The following is a 17,185-nucleotide window of genomic DNA, read 5'->3' on the forward strand; positions in this document are numbered from 1 at the left end:
TGGCACCTTGAACTGAATTCTAAATGGAAATCTTTCAATAATGTTGGCACTGTTTTCAAATCAGCACAGGTAAAGCACATTCACAAGTGCAAAATCAAAGCTAAAAGGTGCATTGCAAAAAGTATTTGAATAGGTATTCAAACAGCATTATCTTGAAAGTGAAAAAGATAATTCCTTGCTAGAAGGGGGCTGATTTTTCTGTTACTCTGTAGCTCTTGTACCCATTTGCCTCCAGTTTCTTGCCCTCATTTCATTTGTTCTTCTAATGCTGTATTTCTTATATCTTCCATCTCAAGAAACACATTCTGGAGAGTGTGTTTCTCCCTGTTGTTAAGTTTTTCTTATTGTGAGCCAATATTTATCATATTGATATTATCATATCAATATTTAGCCAAGGCTAATTTAAATGGAAAAATATGTTCTTCATATTTACATCCTGAAAATCTATGATATTTATACATTAGAATATGTGTAGTATCTTTGGTCTACTTGGTGTGTAGGGGAAGGTAAGAAAGTAACATTTTCACATCCTTCTGAAAAAAAAAAAAAAAAAGGTTAGTACAAGAGGTTTATTTTTCATATTTTCAAAGGAAACCTGCTAGTGTGCACCATTCCTTATGCAACAGTGATTTTAAAAAAGATATTTTTTTCTTGTTTTGGATATGTCTTGGTTATGATTTTGTTTCTTATTGTTTTATTTTCTCCCCTCTCCTAGTTAGCCATAGGTCAGTGTGTTACTCTAATGTAATGCTTTTATCATAGACTATGCATGCATTTTGTGAGCCTGTACTGCACAGTGTATTTCTGTGGAGTTAAGGGTTTGGAGAAGCCTACAAAGTTAGTAGAACAATCAGTCTTGCAATATCTTTTTAATTTATTTTTAATTATCAAGAGCTTTTTTCTTGTCTTGGCTTTCTGAGAGGTGAATGTGGATAGATGTAGTCATATAATATAATGATGGTACCTTCTGTTAGTTGCTTGCTTTTCTTTTTCCATTTGCTGAGCAGCACAAAGTAAGCTAGCCAGCTCTTGTGCTGACTTTCTTATGTTCTGCCTACTCGAGCAGTTTTCTCTGTTGGTTCTCCAAATTTAGGGGAGAACTTTATTGATGCCAGCCATGTTTCATCTTTTTCCTGTAGGAGACTGTTGTGAACTTTTCACTGCTCTTGATTTACTAGCGTAACATGCTGCTCTGTCCTGTGATCAAACAGAGCGGGCCATGTCCAGAAGTGGCTCCCTAACGCACACATTGCTATGAACAGAAAGGGTGAGCAGTAAACAGGATTTCTTACTTTGGTAGAAGCAATATTATTTACTTTGGCTCATGAAAGCTGAAGAATCTTGTCCTGAATGTAAGAACGTTTTTTTGGACAGCAAGAAGTGAAAACCTAAACTTTGTCCTTGGGTCAGTGTTAGTCCTGATGCGTAGTAATACTATAGGACAGCCTTTGAAATTGTGTAGGTTTGCATGTGCAATGATGCTGATGATAGAATGATATTCTAGTCATTATAATAATATTCAATTTTATATTCAGTAATAGTCAATATAATTTTTTTCATGACAGCCTTCTATTAATTATTTTTGATATTGAATCAGTTGCAGGTTTCTGCAATTAGGTGTGTGAAAGACAGACACGGTCACTGCTGCTTTGAGGATATATTTGAACTCTGGTGCATTGCTGCTTTTGCTTTGGCGTCCATTTTTATCATTGCATATAATCTTCCTCATTGGAACAAGTTCTTGGTTCATTACTAAAGCACTTTTTATTTCCCCTCACTGAAGAACTACAGTACTTTCATAAGGTATATTATAGTCAGGTAGAAGTGTGTTAACAAGATTTCTGTCCTTTTTCTTCTGAATTCAAAGCTAAGCTTTGGTTGCCTCTCTGGCTGGACTGTAGAAAAAATGTTTTGTCAGCAATTCATTGAAAACTTGGAGCTGTACTTCAGCTCTCACTGAAGTACATACGACTAGGAGTGCTTAAACGAATTTACATAGCCTCAGTATTTGCAACAGATCCAGTACTCTGTTGTAAAGATTTGGGTCCCTTGTGCCACAACTAAGTAAGTACACACCAACCATTTTTAAGTGTCTGTTATGGCATTATATGGCTGAGTTGAAATACAAACTATTTTTCCCGGTGGTTATGCTCACTGCTGGACTCATAAATGACTGGAATTAAGATGTTCTTACTTTTAAAGTTAAAAATATTATTTAATTCTGGCCTACCTTCTCGTCTCTCAGCTGGAGCATCCAGTTTCATATTACACTGAATAGAAAGTAAATGCCACGTGTGTTTAATCCTCTTGGCTGGGCTTTCTTGCTGTCAAACACTGCTTTCAGGTATGGAAAATCTTTCTTTGAATAACCAGGCGACTTTTGGTTATAGGCAAAACTTTATTCAATACTTTACTCCCTTTTATTGTGCACTGAAATTTATGACTTAATGTGCCTCTAAGTTTGTATCCAATGAATTCCACAAATAAACACTTAAGATGCTCAAATTATTTTTGCGGTTGCTGCCATGAGCCATTAGGACAGAGGGAGGACATCCAGGGCAAATATTCGGGTTTAAGTTCATTGGCTGAACTGTAGCCTCTCCCATGGGGTCCTCACTAGTCCATTCAGCTAGCACATGTTGGGTTTTCTACTCTTCACCCATCACAGGAAGGCAAGCACATCTTTTAAAATATTTTTTTTTTGGCAATTCCTCCTCTGTGATCCTATATTCGTATTTAAAGTCCAAGTCTCTAAGTTGGAAAAGTCCTTAGGGAAAGTTCAGGAGGAAGTTCTTGCCAAGTGTGACGCCTTTGGGTTCTCCCCCCAGTCTTGCAGCAGTTCTGTAGGGAGAGATTTTGTCAGAGGAAATCTGAGATTATTCTGAGCAGTTCCTCAGGGCTCCTTTTTTAGGAGCAGCTGTTGGTAGCGGACCTTCTGCAGTCCCTTTTTTGTCTGCCGTAAACCCCTCTCCCAGTTAAAGAGAACAGAGGAAGCATCTTTAAAGGAAGACAAGGGTCTCCTATCAGTGAAGAGGGAATGTCTGAAATGTTGGCTATGCTTCCTGAGATGGGTGGGTTATGGGAGCTAAGGCCTTAGTTCAGTGACTTCTGAATCTAATCAGTGACAGAAAGACAAGACATATGCTTTTTAACAGATTGTGAAATAGAGGAGGGCTATTTTGCATATCAGCATAGTGAGATTGAGACTGTAAGTACTGATGCATTTTGAAAATGTGTTTGTAGATGGACAGCGTAACAAAAACTGCATCGGAACCTGGAAGAAAGGAAGGTTACAGTGCTGTGATGCACATCTAAGTGTGTCTTTGAGTGTTACAGTTTTCATTAAGTCTTCTCTATTGTATGCTATGAGCTAAGAAATAGTTAATAAATTTAAGAAGGAAGTCTTAAGAAGGAAGTCAGTTCTAGGAGTGCCCTGGTCAGATTTTATATTTAGTCCTTGTATGATCATACCTGTTTATCCAGACCAGATGATCTGAAAGCTAATTTCATTAAGCTTGTGGTTACTTGTAAGCATCAGAAATGCTTCTGTCTCTGAAATCTGTAAAGTTGCATTGCAGAATGTAATTCACACAATAAATATTCTCTTGCACTGATGCTTCCTCATCTTTCTCTTTGTGGGAGCTTTATCCTCTAAACAGCTCAAAGATTTTTTTTTAATGTTGCTACCTTTGCTATGTTTAATGCTAGATGCTGAGTGGCATTTGTAGATGGTATTAATTAACATATATTAGACAAGGAATTCTTAAACTGCTTCTAAACTTATAGTTAAGACAGCTCCTGAACTTGTTTCAGGCTAGCAATCTGGTAATCTTGAATAATAAGAACTATTCTGATGCTGATGCTGCTGGTCTCACTCGCAAAGGCAATGATCTGAGGCAGATTGTGTAGCTCCAGCTGAGGTTCTTCAAAACATTGCTTAACTGTCTGTATACCCCTTTGTTTTGTAGTTTTTGGCTAAAATCTTAGAGCAAGAAGAAACTGGAAGTTTCAGGACTGAAAGCTGTTGAAACTTACCTGTCTTGTCCTGGATGTTTTGATCTGTAGTTGGGCTTGTGAGGAGTGCCCAAAGCTTGCTGCTTTCAGAAAGTTTTAAGGAGTATGATGTTACTGGATATTCTTGAAAGTCTTTCCAAAGACGCTGGCTCTGCAGAAACAAGTTCGTTTCCTTTCTTGGATATGATTCATGGCATACGCTAATTAAATGATCCTATCTCCTTGATGGTTCTTTGCTGTGCGGTTGTCTTCTAGAAAATGTGTTGGTCTTTCCATCATGCAACTGCTATTTAGGCTATTAGCTTCAGAATTAATACCCTCTAACTTTGGTGAAAAACTTCCATGCTGCTACAGGAATGGTGCATGAGTGACCATTCCTGTCCTGTCCTTAGTTCTAAAACCTTGTCCTTTACTATAGGCTTCCCCTTTCAGGTTTGTTTGCTTCTGTCTTGTTCTGCTTATGATCACAATTATAATCGGTCTTTCTGCATTATGCATCTTTTGGTTCTGCTTCCTCCACCCCTATGCTCCATCTTCTGTTCTGTTCAAACGGATGGGTGTGGTTTTCATGCACTTGTGAGACAATAAACTATGTTCTCTGTATCTTCCATCTTTCCAATATAGCTTTGTAATGGGTATGCTGATTTAATTCTTCTGAAGTGTTGATTCCCATGTTGTATGTGCGGTATGCTGAAAAGGCTTTCCAAGCACTGTCATTAATGAATTTATTTTTTTTTTTCCCAGTGAAAGCTTTTCCTTAAAACATGTGGAGAGCTATGCCTTAGGCTCTGGAAAATTGTAGAGCCTTTAAAAAGTCATTCCTCTGCATTTCCCACACATCCACTCCCTTTTGGGTTTGTATTCATCAACAGCAGAAAAGTGTGTCACACAGTTTAGAAGCTTACTGTATTTAGAAGAGAAATAGGCACAGAATGCCATGAGATCTGTTTTAGAATATTGAACCTGCAAACATATGTGTTTTGTAAAATAATTAGGAAAAAGTAGTACAAAATTACATTATAATTTATCTTAACCAAGACCAGTGAGTATTCTAAAAGCTGTTTATTTAAGAAATACTTTGGTGATTCCGTTAGAGATGAGAGTATAGCTTGTGTCATCAGTTTTTCCAAGTGTGTGCACAGGGTAGCGTGGCTACTATGGAAAGGAAAAACAGGTTGTATTTTTGATTCCTGAAGAGCAAGGAACAGAAATCCTCCATTTTAAAATAAGAGGCGTAATGCGCCTTTTGGCTTCCAGAAAAACGATATTAAGAGTGTGGTCAACTGTTTGGCATAGGAAGTAAGATTTTCTGAACATCCACTTTCTCTTTTGGAAACCGCAGCTCAATGATGACTGTAAAGATTGGGCTGTGGGGCTCCCCCTACCCATCTTTTGCCTTTGGTTATTTTGTCCTGGCTTATGGAAAGTGGAAAGAAGTGTGGACAGAAACTAGTGCTGCTGTGGCAAGGAGTCTCGCCCGTGGGCACAGATTTAAAGCAAAGATGGAACTCCTCAGTGGAGTGCTTGTTGCTTAATTGGTATGCGTGTGGTGGAGAAAGCAGAAAATGTTACTTTTTTTTCCATTTTCTTTATTTTTCTTTTTCATTTTGGGCTGGCAACTCTGTCTCTTCACTCTGACAATTTAGGGTGTCCCCTGCCCCCTTCTTCTATCCTCCAGAAAGTAATTCTTATTTTTAATTCCAGGAAAATTGGAGTTACATTGCAGGTTCCAAGTTCAGCTGTGGTTTTAAATAGTACTGACAATTGGAAAATTTCCTTAATTGTAGAGATCTGAGTAGATTCTACTTTCTCTTTGCAGTTGCAGTGTACTGGCACAGATTTCCTCAGTCTTTCAAAGCCCAGCCTTACATATTTATTTATCTTGTCACCTCTTTCTTCTTGTATATTTTATGGATGGTGGGAAGCAGGAAATCATTTTCCTTTTTTTCCTCCTTTTTTTTTTTTTTGACTTGGTAGCTCTTCAAAAAATATAATTATCCCCACTTTGCACATAAATAAAAATAAGTCTTTTCTAGTGCCTTTCGAACTGAATGGGATTGTCTTCTGAATCAATGAAATATTACAGATAATCTGAACTCAGTTTTCTAGACCTGAGAGTTGAATTGGTGGACAGTATCAGGGCCTGTAAGGAAGATGCATTCATTATGGGTAATGCCTTTTGAAGATGGAAGGATGTTCACTGTTTGCTTGGTTCAGCTCAGGAGAGAAGTACTGTGATGCTTAATACATGGGGTTGAACCTTAAATATGGAAATATGTTTCCTTATTCTTTTGAGCAAGAAGTGCTGGTGTTCAAGTAGAGTGAATTTCCTAGTTTCTAGAGGTCTTTGTGGCAACACATGTATTCCAGTTTTCACTAGATAGCTTTGTACTTGTAATTGTTTTTTAAATAGTCTTGATAAACTGCTTGCATTCTTGTGGAAGTACCAAAATATATCTGTTTCTGAAGTATGTTCTGGTCCCGAGCAATTCCACATAAGGCATACTGTTTTTTTGGCATCTTGAAACACTGGCAATATGGCTTTGAAAGGTTAGATATCTAAATTGTGGTGGGTTTTTTTCTTCAAAATTTATATGATTTGTTACATTTGTTTCTGAAACTACAAAAATGGCTATTTTATTCTTACTAAATACTTTGGATAGAGTCGCGTTATTGTAGGATGATGAAAAATGCTTTTGGTTTTGAGATTGGAAGAGAAGTTTGGTGATCAAATAGAGAATCACCATGTCTTTTTCTTTCTTCTAAAACATTTGTGGGGGTTTTCTTCCTCATATTCTGAGACCAAGGACACTTCTCTAAACTTGCTAATGGGATCAAATCAACTTAATATGGAGTATTACATTTGATGATAAAGTTGATTGCTTACACCAGGCTTTGATTGTAGAAAGCTTAGTGGTCATTTGGAATAAACTGAGCACAAATGTAGCTTATACCATTTCATCTTGGCTGCTTCTCAAGTTCAGTTTGGTACAATGCAGCCCTTGTGCTATTGTAAAGTCTTTGAACTGAACATCTCCTCCTGTATTTACCTACTATGTAAGCACTTGATTTTTTTAGGATTTTAGCCAAACAATTTTTTGAAAGTCAAGAAAATTGGCATATTTAACACTGTTCATTTGTTACTGTGTTATGCTTGCATAACAACTTTAATTTTCACCATTTCCTTCACTAAATTACCATGGTCCTCAGTTTATCCCAGTAGTTCTGCTGTTGGCCCCAAAGAAAGCTTAAATCTCCTACCAAAGCCTTTTGTGTGCATCTGACATGCCATATTCAGTCAGTAACCCAAAACTGAATGTCTTCTTTTAGTTCAGAATTGTGGATGGCCTACTTTTCTTCTTCTTTTCCCCTGCCTTAAATGAAAAACAGGAGAGCTGAGGACTAAAGACAGTAGATTTAATTTTCTGCATCCTTGCCTAGCTACCACCAGAATTTCTGGGCATGTCAGCAAGAGTTGAAAGTGCTTTACTCCTTTACTAATTCTTCTGTTATCTCTTGGTGATGATCTTTTGCAATATGCTACTGCTCTGTTCTTCATGGTACAGTAATGAAGGAAATTGATAAGGTGAAAGTGAAACATATAGAAGCAGAAATTTCTGAGGTGTAACGTCATGTCGTGAAATGAAAGGGTATGAAGCACGTAGCTCCTTTATAAGCAGAAACTTTATTCTAAAATACTGCAAGCCCCTCAAGCAGTAGAGGTCTAATCCACAGAACGTGAAATATGTGTGTGAATAAATACAAGAATGTAGACCCAAGTAACAGCTAAAATACAGGTTGTCTTCTTTGCAATAGTAATCGCTAATGTGCACCTAGTAGCACTAGTTCTTTTTGAGATAATACTGATCACTTTTTAACTGCATGGCAAATGGACAAGAAGATTTCCTCTAAATAAAGTTATGAAAATTAAGGTTGAAATTCTTAGCCTGAACTGCAAAATTGAAAAACTGAGGTTTAGATTGTCTGCTTAAGTGCACTTTGTCCATACTTCGTTGTCAGCTGAAATTTATAATTTATGAGGCTAAGTACTATGTTCTGCACAACTCTGATTATTATGCTTTTTTCTTTTATATCTCCAGATAACAGTCTTTGCTTATACTCAAATACTTGAAAAATGAAAGTCAGTTGTTACCATTCCAAAGGTTCAACTGTGGATGGCTTGTAGGCAGTGAATTGTTGGTTCAGAAACTGCAGAAGTGTTCACCTTGACTACCCTGCTGATGGCTTGATTCAGTTGTTACGGCTGAATCTGTGCTGCTCAGTTGGAATACATTTGTGCTTTTGACTTTGAGGAAGCTACAAGTTCAAATTTGTGTTGAGAAACTCTTGAATCAGTACTACACTGCTCAGAATGCCAATTTTATGTTAATGATTCCCTATGCCTGTACTTTTTTTTTTCCTTGAACATGTGTACAAATATCGGTTAAAAAAGAAAAAAGAACATCACAAAATAGCTTTTATTATCCCTCCTCCTCTTAAAAATGTCTAGTTTACAGTAACTGAACCAGATGCTGGCTAAGTCCACAGTTGCCGTTAGAAATATAATAGCCATTAGTCTTTTGGACCTCTTGTTCTCATGTTTCCCCAATTGTCATTGAGTATTCGTCCAAAAAATACTTCATTGCAGCTGGAAGTCTTCTATGTTATCTTCCTGTTAGCTGTGTAGTGGATTATGGATACAGAAAATAAAAGGCTGTCAGCAAAGTGAAAAGTAGGGAGAAAGTGGAGGGAATATTGAAATCACTTGGTTTTCATATTATTTTAGCTATACCTTTTCAGTAGCTTAATCAGCTCAAAGGATGCTCTGAGATTTGACCTGTAATTATTTATATTTAATAGGTAGACGTGCTGCTTTAAAAATACATTGTTTAGTATGCATATACCTATGCAGCATATATAATACTGTCAGTACTCCTAGGAGTGTATTTTGAAGAGTAAAATATTTTTACATACTTTGTTGTTACCATAATGCTAAAGGTACATGTCTATGTTGAAAATAAATGACTAGCGTTTGCTGTTGACTGCTGTGAATGGTTCTTGGGAAAGTGATAACTGTAAATACTGGTGGTAGGATAAGGCTAGACTGACCATACCTCTGTGCCTTATAGAGCAAAGAGTTAGATTTGGTTATCAGCTTAGGTTCTATTACAAAAGGAGACGAGGCTATATTTTTTGTTAGTTGAGAACAGCATTTTGCTGCCTTATATCTGACGAAGAAGTTTCCATTTGGTTTGATGTTTTATTAGATTTTTTTAAATAAGACATTATTTGGGCATTTTTTTGACTGTTTGGTGCTAGTAAAATACTGTTGTGAAGAGTAGCATAATAGTTTTCAAGCTTGAACTTTGATTTTTTTTTCTGATATGCATAAACAATTGGATGAGTGTTTTATTATTTGAATTGTGGTGTGCCTTTTGTATAACTGGCAAGAGACCCTAACCAGCTTTCCTTCGAGCATTTGAGTGTGCTGAATTGATGGGAAATGATCATTGTTGTATTAGGAAAGATGCTGCAGGACAACACGCAATTATCTTGTGACAATTTCTGTCTATTAGCAAATAGGGCCAGGAGCACGTAACCTGGTCATCAGCAGGATAAAATAGCCAATGCCATTTGGAGTAAATGCAGATGCTGATTTTTGTAGCACCAGTAACACCTTTTTTTTTTTTTTTTTTTTTCCCTCTCTTTAGGTTCTTGATTGTTACAGACTATTTGCTGAAATGTCCAGAGTTGGTAGAAGCCCTCTATGCCAAACTGAGCAATCAGGAAAGGTAACCCCAAAAACCAATGTGGCTTTTAGTATTTAGCATTCCATATAGAGTATCCTGTTCACATGATTGAAAAACTGTGTGGTTTCATAGTTGGCACAAAATCTCTAAATACATGTTTCTATGTCAGTAATGGTTTTAAATTGGTTGGTTAACATTACAGCTTAGCCACAACTGGCAGTGATTTATGTAGGGTTGCAGAATCCAGGTTGGCGCCATTACTTGGTAAAGAAATACTTAAAAAAAAAAAAAAAAAAAAAAAAGTCAAGATTTCATGCCTGTGTCTTGATTTCATAAGAGCACCACACCCTGCAGTGTTTTGCAGCTGTATTTTAAATATCCTCAACTGTTCATACGCCTGTTGTAATTACAAGAAATTAAAGGAAGCCTTTACTAAAGTTGGAAATGTGTCTCCTGCTGGTTAACAGAACCTAAAAAATGCAGATGCCCATTATTACTTAATCTTTTAGTATTTCCACTATTAAAAACATGAAATGCTTTAACAATCCTTCACCTTGAAAGAAACTAGCTAGTTTTCCTTCAAGTGTTTCTGTAAATATATGCTGAATTAATGGGAAATGGTCCTTGCCATATTTGGGAAAATGCTCATTTGCAATTGCTTTAATTGAAGGTTAGGGAAGATAAATTTTTGGAAATCCTGTACTATGATTCTACTGCTCCTCCAACTGCTTGAAGATCTTGTCATCTTGTTTGTGTAGTCAATATAGCTTCTTGTTCCCCATTGACCCAGAGAAACTCCAAGGTCCCCCTATGGTACTCGCAGGTGAAAGACAAAGCAGTAAACAAAGCAGTCCCTTAATGTTGGAGGTTTTTTCCTGGTTTGGGGGGAGGTTGTTTGATTTGGTTTTTGGGGGTTTTTTTCTGTGACTAAAGCCACAGTGTTATTACAAACAGGGGTACAGACACTGATCAGAGATTAGAAAGAAGCAAAAGGGGTGGCAGGCAAATAAAGAATATATGATAGGTTGAAAACCATAGATCAAACAACATTGTATACAATAGGCATGGAAAACAAGGAATGGGAATGCCAAGGAGGGAAATAACTGTCCCCTTCCTTTATTCAGGCTGACCAAATGGAAATGAATATGAGCTGTGGGCTTACTGTGCCTGGAAGTAGGGGCTCCTTAACCAGTTAGAAAGAATGCTATAAATGAATGAGCTAGATTTAATTCTTTTGGGGGATGTAATGGATGGCAGTTTGTATGTTTTCTTAATCCCTTGAGGACAGCCAGGACTGGGTTAGGTTTTCAGTTGTACTTGAAGCAATAGGTGTAATCAATTTCTAGAAAAGTCTCAGCGGGATTTGTTGCATGCATCATGCTACAGAGGGTGATTTGCTACCTCTCCAGAAAGGCTTTTGGTGTAGGCATCATATGGATGATCACATGCAGGATGGGTAGTCACAGCATATTCCCTGAATTTGTTATCAATCCAAGAGTTCTGCAAATCAAGTAAACTTCATTAAGTTTTTCAAAAGCATAAATCACAGTATAATTTAATACGAATTTGATACTGCTTAATTTACTGTCAAACATATGGAAGTAAGTGATGTAGAAATAGTCCTTTTGCATCTGAGCTGTAGAAGAAAACCCTGTCGTGGCATCTTCCCATGTCGTGTTTGCATATTTAAGAATGCATTCTTTTGAGATATATGAGGAGACAAATCCAATTTAGATAAAAACATTTTGACTGTCATTAACTGGAGGAAAAAGTAACTGTATAAACCAAAGCATAGGGAATTCATTGTTTCTAAACGAGACAAGGAGCCTTCACCGCAAGAGTTGCCGCACTGGGTGTCCAATAAGGCTGACCAAGTCATATAAACGAAGAAAGGACAGATGTGGTATTGAGGTGTCTGGGGAAAGCAGTTTGCACTCATGAATATATGGTAACTGTCAGTATCGTGCACATTAAATACACTTACTTTAAATATATTTACTGAAATGAAATTAACTATGCTGAGAAAGTTTGGGACTACGTACCTTTGTGGTGACTCTTGAAGTTGGCAGTTGCCTTAGATAACCGAAGTATATGCAGTTGCGTAACCGCAGTTATTTGCACTATTCACAGTATTCGCACTATTCAGAGTATTTCCTGTAATTGAAATCTAGTGCATTTGTGATACACTGGCCATAGTGCATGCCATGAAGTAGTTCTTGTTGTAGAAGTGGATCTGGAATCTGAATTTTCAATTCAAATAGAATTCTTGACTTCCGAACAACTCTCTCTTTCATTTCCAACAAATCTAAGCACTTTGGTGTTGCATGTCTGAGTTTGCAAATGGCCTGAAATAAAAACTGTGATAATATGATCAGCTTTTTAATGGTATTCTGGCTTTGAAAAGTGTATGATGATGTGACAATGCCTGCTGTTTCTCTGCAAGTGATTACTGCAAAAACATATGGCTATGGTATTGAGCCAAAAAACTAGATTCTTGAATTCATTGCCAGATCTGAGATTTCCCTGCACGTGTGTACAAGTATTTGGCAGAAGTATTTAGAAAAAGCCTATTTTGCTTTAATCCAAGTTAGCCTTGAGTGTAGACAGCGTAAGTTAATGTTTTGATAGTCTTAATTACATTGTAAAACCTTCAAAATGAGTTAATCTGTATTGTCACTTTTAAGAAGGAGTTTTGGTTTAATAGTAATGAAAATGCAAGTGCATAGCAACTGAATCAGGTGTTTTTAAGATGCTCAACTACTTGCATCTTTAGTTTTCACTTTTGTGCCACTTCATGTTGAGTTCTCAGTGAATGATGTAGCCATTTGCCAACTTACCAGATGGGGGGTTTTGTTCTTGGTGATGCTCACAAACACAGAATAGCACTTGCTAAGAGGTTATAAACCAGGTATGCTTGATAGAAAAATTGTTTGGTGATAATAAAACAGATACAATTTTACAGTATTATTCTTAGGCTTAGCAAGACTTCACTATTTTTTTAATAACGACCTTCCAGATTTAAATTTCACTTAATTGCTGTGGTTTATTTGCAGACTATAGGAGACAGCAATGTGTTTTACTGATGATTGCAAATACTTTATAGGAGTTGTTGTAAGTTCCTGCCAATTTGGTCTGCTTTTGGAAGAACTGGTTTAAATTTGGCTAGGGGAAAAAAACCGCAAGAGAATGACAAAAAGACTTTTTAAGTGGTGTCTAAGGAAAAGGAAGATGACATGGCATGATCATTGCCAAATAGAAATAAAATCATAAATAGAATACACAAAATTATATTTTAGATGTTGAACTGAGTGTTACAAAGATTCATGATGAAACATGCTACAACTGTCAATACAGTTGTCATATCTGTATTTAGCTGTATGTAGGCAAACAAGTAGGAACAAACTCTGCCACTTGAATGGCTAAATGGTTCTGAGATCATTTAAAAGAAATTACCAAATTGCATTGTGTAGGAGAACTAACTTGGAAAGATTCGGGTGAGTCTTGGAAGAAAGCAGAGAGAAACAATAGAAGAAAGGAGTGTAAAGGAACTTGCACCAGAACAAAAAGCATTGCTCTCAGGAAACTGTTGGCTGAATGGCAAGACTTGCTTGAAATTCAGGGGAAAGATGGGCATGTCCTGAATGACTGTGCCTGGAAGAAAACTCAAGAAAAGGGTTTTGACTTGAAATGGCTAAAAAGAGCAGAAAACTTTAAAAGAAATTAAGTACAGGTGGTGTTTTAATGTCACTCCCATTTCTCTGGAAGGATTATAGTTGTCTAAAAGTGCACCCAGTTATATTGCAAGAGGAAGAGTAATACAGAAAACTTCCTTATTTACAACAATCTCATCTCACTAATACAGTTTGTGGAAATATGTAGTGACCCTCCAGCTTCTTTACAAATGTATTGCTTGCCAGTTTTTAAACATGTATTACTTGGATCAGTGGTACAACAGTAGCTGACTAGAACTCTGTTAAACAAGAGGCAATATTTTATTGGAATAATTCCTGTAATCATAAAGTCTTTGAGCAGCCTGCTTTTTTAGCTGATAAAAACTGACATGTAAAATCTAACCCTGTCTTGAGGATGGATGACACATCTGTGCACTTAGTTTGATTTTTGCGTAGTCTGAGGCCAAATCTGAAAGCCTTCATTCAGTTGGGGATGTTGGGTAAACGGACTCTGCTAGTTTGTAGGTGGATAAGAGTGTGGTACTCAGTCGTAACCTGCAGAACAAACAGAACAACTGCTTTGTGTCAGTGCTCCATCACATACATAAGCAAAGCCTGTGAGAGAGGTTACCAGTGCTTGACAGCCTTCTGTCTGAAGTCCACCCTTTCAAAAATGCATTGAGTGCATTTCTGTGCTACCATGTTGAAAAAGCTTTTTGTCCTTATTCAGATAATTGTTTAATGCAGCTGTATTGATGACATTGAGGGTTGAGTTTAGCAAGAACTGAGTAGCTGTTAGGTGATTAATAGGGGTGGGTTCTTGGAGGTTAATAAAGCAGTGACCGTGCTTTTTCCACAGAAAAAGACATTTCTCTTACCCTTGTGAAAACCTGCTTGGTAAATTTAAAAAAAGAAGAAAAAGCATTTGAACTATTCCACATGTTTAAATGTCAGACCTTCCATCTGAATTGCAAATATTTTAGTGAAAGAAAACTCTGAGCTGGCTCCTGAATTCATTCAATAAATAGCGCTCTTTCAGGTTGAGAGAATTACAGTGGGACTTCACTAACCCATGTGCTCCTCTGTGCTGGAGGTGAACTGGGAAACTATAGGAGGGCCTTTGCCACATGAAAGTCCAGCTTCCAGAAAATACTCCCTGTTTGCCCTAACAACATTAAGGAGTATCGTAAATAAAATGACATTAAAGCTGTTCAAATAAATGACAGAAGTGTATTTTATAGAGCACTTTGTTATGCATCCACTTACTTGCTGGTTTAATATACTGAGTAGCTCTTACTAGGTATATGAGGAAGTAATTTGGATTTACTGTAGTCCATCTAGTGGTAATTATAAAACAACTTTAAACAACAGAGTGTGCGTATCAACTTTTATTTTCCCTGTTTCTGCTCACAATTGGTTTGGGCTCAGGGAGGAGAATGAGTGAAGGACTGCGTTCAAGTCAAGGGCTGTGAAAAGTGGTATTTTCAATGGAAGCTGTCAAATAGTCTGTGTTTATTTTGCTGAACTTAACAACAGCTTTTAAGAGTTGTTTTGGTAAAAATTTTAGACATACAGAATCTGCGGTCAGTGCTGTTAGGACATAAGAAATTGCAAATTGAAATAGACTTGAAAAAAAATATTGTCTTCACTGTCTGGCCAAATTGTATTAATTGAATGATGAATTAAATTAATGGTGTGCAGAAATAAACCACTGATCAGGAACTGATTACCAATGTTCATAAGACTTAAAAATCAACTCTGTTACTGGCATACTAATTGTATATTTTTTAACAGTATCTGCTTATTTCTACTGATACTTCTGTATGGCTTGGTGAATTTGATTGACCAGTTTCTGTTTTCTGACTCTAGGGTTACTTTGCTAGAGCTGATGATGGTGAATGTATGTGAGAAGAACCTACATACCAGTGAAGAAATGCATGTGTTAATGAGACATGCTGACTTCCTTGCAGGCTGTTTCCAAGAGAAATACGAAGCTGTGCTCAAGTTAACTTCTGCAGAAGATGCAGATGATGAGGTATGTACATTATAGTACTAGAGTCTTCATTGCCACTACTACCCAAGTGGCACTTGTGTACATTTCCAGTTTATACTGGGAAAACACCGATAGAATTCAGAGTAGAATCTATAGACAGCAGCCCAATTTTGCTTATAGTTTGAGGATGACAAAGAATACGGTTTGGAAAGAATACTTTGAGGTAGAAATAAATATACCACATTGTTAAAGATCTCAACATTTTAAAAATATTTGAGTTGTCACATGTTTGCATGTTTTATTATGTTCTTACTAAGGATCCCTTCTATGCTTGTATAATTTATTTGGGTTGTGAATTAGACTTTATTCAAATATGAATCAAAACTTAAAATATTTATTTTATTTATAGGTGGGAAACAGCATCTCTTATTTTTTTTTTCTCCTCTCCTCTCCTCTCCTCTCCTCTCCTCTCCTCTCCTCTCCTCTCCTCTCCTCTCCTCTCCTCTCCTCTCCTCTCCTCTCCTCTCCTCTCCTCTCCTCTCCTCTCCTCTCCTCTCCCCTCCTTCTCTTCTCCCTCTCCTCTCCTCCTTCCCCTCCCCCAAATCTGTCTAAAAATGGAGTAGATGCTTTTTTTGTTTGTTTGTTTTTTCCTAGGAGCACTAAAGTAAGTGAATCTTAGGTTTGGGGGTTTGGGGAGCATTTTTTTTTTAATGTGATGGTTGGTTATTGTTCTGTTTTGTTTTAACTTAACTGATGATAGCTTGATAATTAATACGTCATTAAGGTCCCAAATACTAGAAAATGCATTTGGCTACTTGTAAGGCAGATATTCGTGCTCTATTATGACCTGGAACATCAAGTTCTGATTGTGGAGAGATGTGGTGTGTGTGTGATTGGCTCAGTGCAGGTGCGTTGTCTGAAATGTGTAGTGATCCTCCCTGAAAGCAAGGACTTTTGTTAATGGCTCTTCCCCGTTTCCCAATGATCGGGGGCTCTCTGGCCCTTGCATGGCTCTAACAAGGCAGCAGTCCTGGGGCCAGCTAGCATCCACAGCATCGAGTTGCAGAGTTTGCTGAGCTCTTAGTGGCAGATGGCTCCTGTCTCCTCAACACCCAGACACTTGCCCCAACTCCAGTCCACATGGAAGAAATTTGTTATTGCTTCAGACTTAATGAACTGGTTCTGTTGAGGATGGCCACAATGAAGTCCCTTTGCCAGCTAAATAAGAAGGCTTTTATGGGTCACAGATGGTTTGTGGGTTGCACTTTGGGAACCTCTGGTGCAGAGCTCAGTCCTGGATGGCCTTATTTTATTTCCGCCTTATGAAGTATCCAAGAATTGCTGGCTACTTGCCATACCATATAGTGCAGTAAGGAGGTTTAGGCCATCTAAGGGTAGAGGTCTGTTCAAATAATCTGGTGTTATTTTTACTCTTGCTTTCAATAAGTTGTTTGAAGATCTAACAATGCCCTTGGGAAAACTGGAAGCAACTTGCACCTAACTTGCAATGACATTATTTGTGCTGTGTTAGGTCATCATATTATCAGTGGGCAGTGTCAGGTCATATTGGTCTCCATTCCTGATCCCTCTCATATAGATAAAGTTTTAATGTTTTCAGCTGAGTTAGGGGTGAGCTCTTTTTGCTTTTAAGACAACTAGCCAAAAAACCCTGAGAAATCTAATATGTTTTAGTCAAACATAGAATTACTTAGTCACTGATTCTCATTGTTTAATCATGCTTAGTTTCAGAAGTGTAA

The 17,185-nt window shown here is 37.3% G+C and overlaps 1 protein-coding gene across 1 annotated transcript in view; it reads left to right on the top strand.

Moving 5' to 3' along the window:
* The window catches only part of ATXN10 (ataxin 10), a gene marked incomplete at both ends in the record, with an annotated part of 107,696 nt that overhangs the window by 30,898 nt on the left and 59,613 nt on the right, over nucleotides 1–17,185 (top strand). Inside the window, 2 exons of the mRNA XM_080609836.1 lie at nucleotides 9,726–9,806; nucleotides 15,305–15,470. Of these exons, the coding sequence (XP_080465962.1) occupies nucleotides 9,726–9,806; nucleotides 15,305–15,470 (247 nt within the window). The remainder of the gene's footprint in view (nucleotides 1–9,725; nucleotides 9,807–15,304; nucleotides 15,471–17,185) is intronic.

Source organism: Psittacula echo (assembly GCF_963264785.1).
Source record: "Psittacula echo genome assembly, chromosome: 1".
Classification (NCBI taxonomy): domain Eukaryota; kingdom Metazoa; phylum Chordata; class Aves; order Psittaciformes; family Psittacidae; genus Psittacula; species Psittacula echo.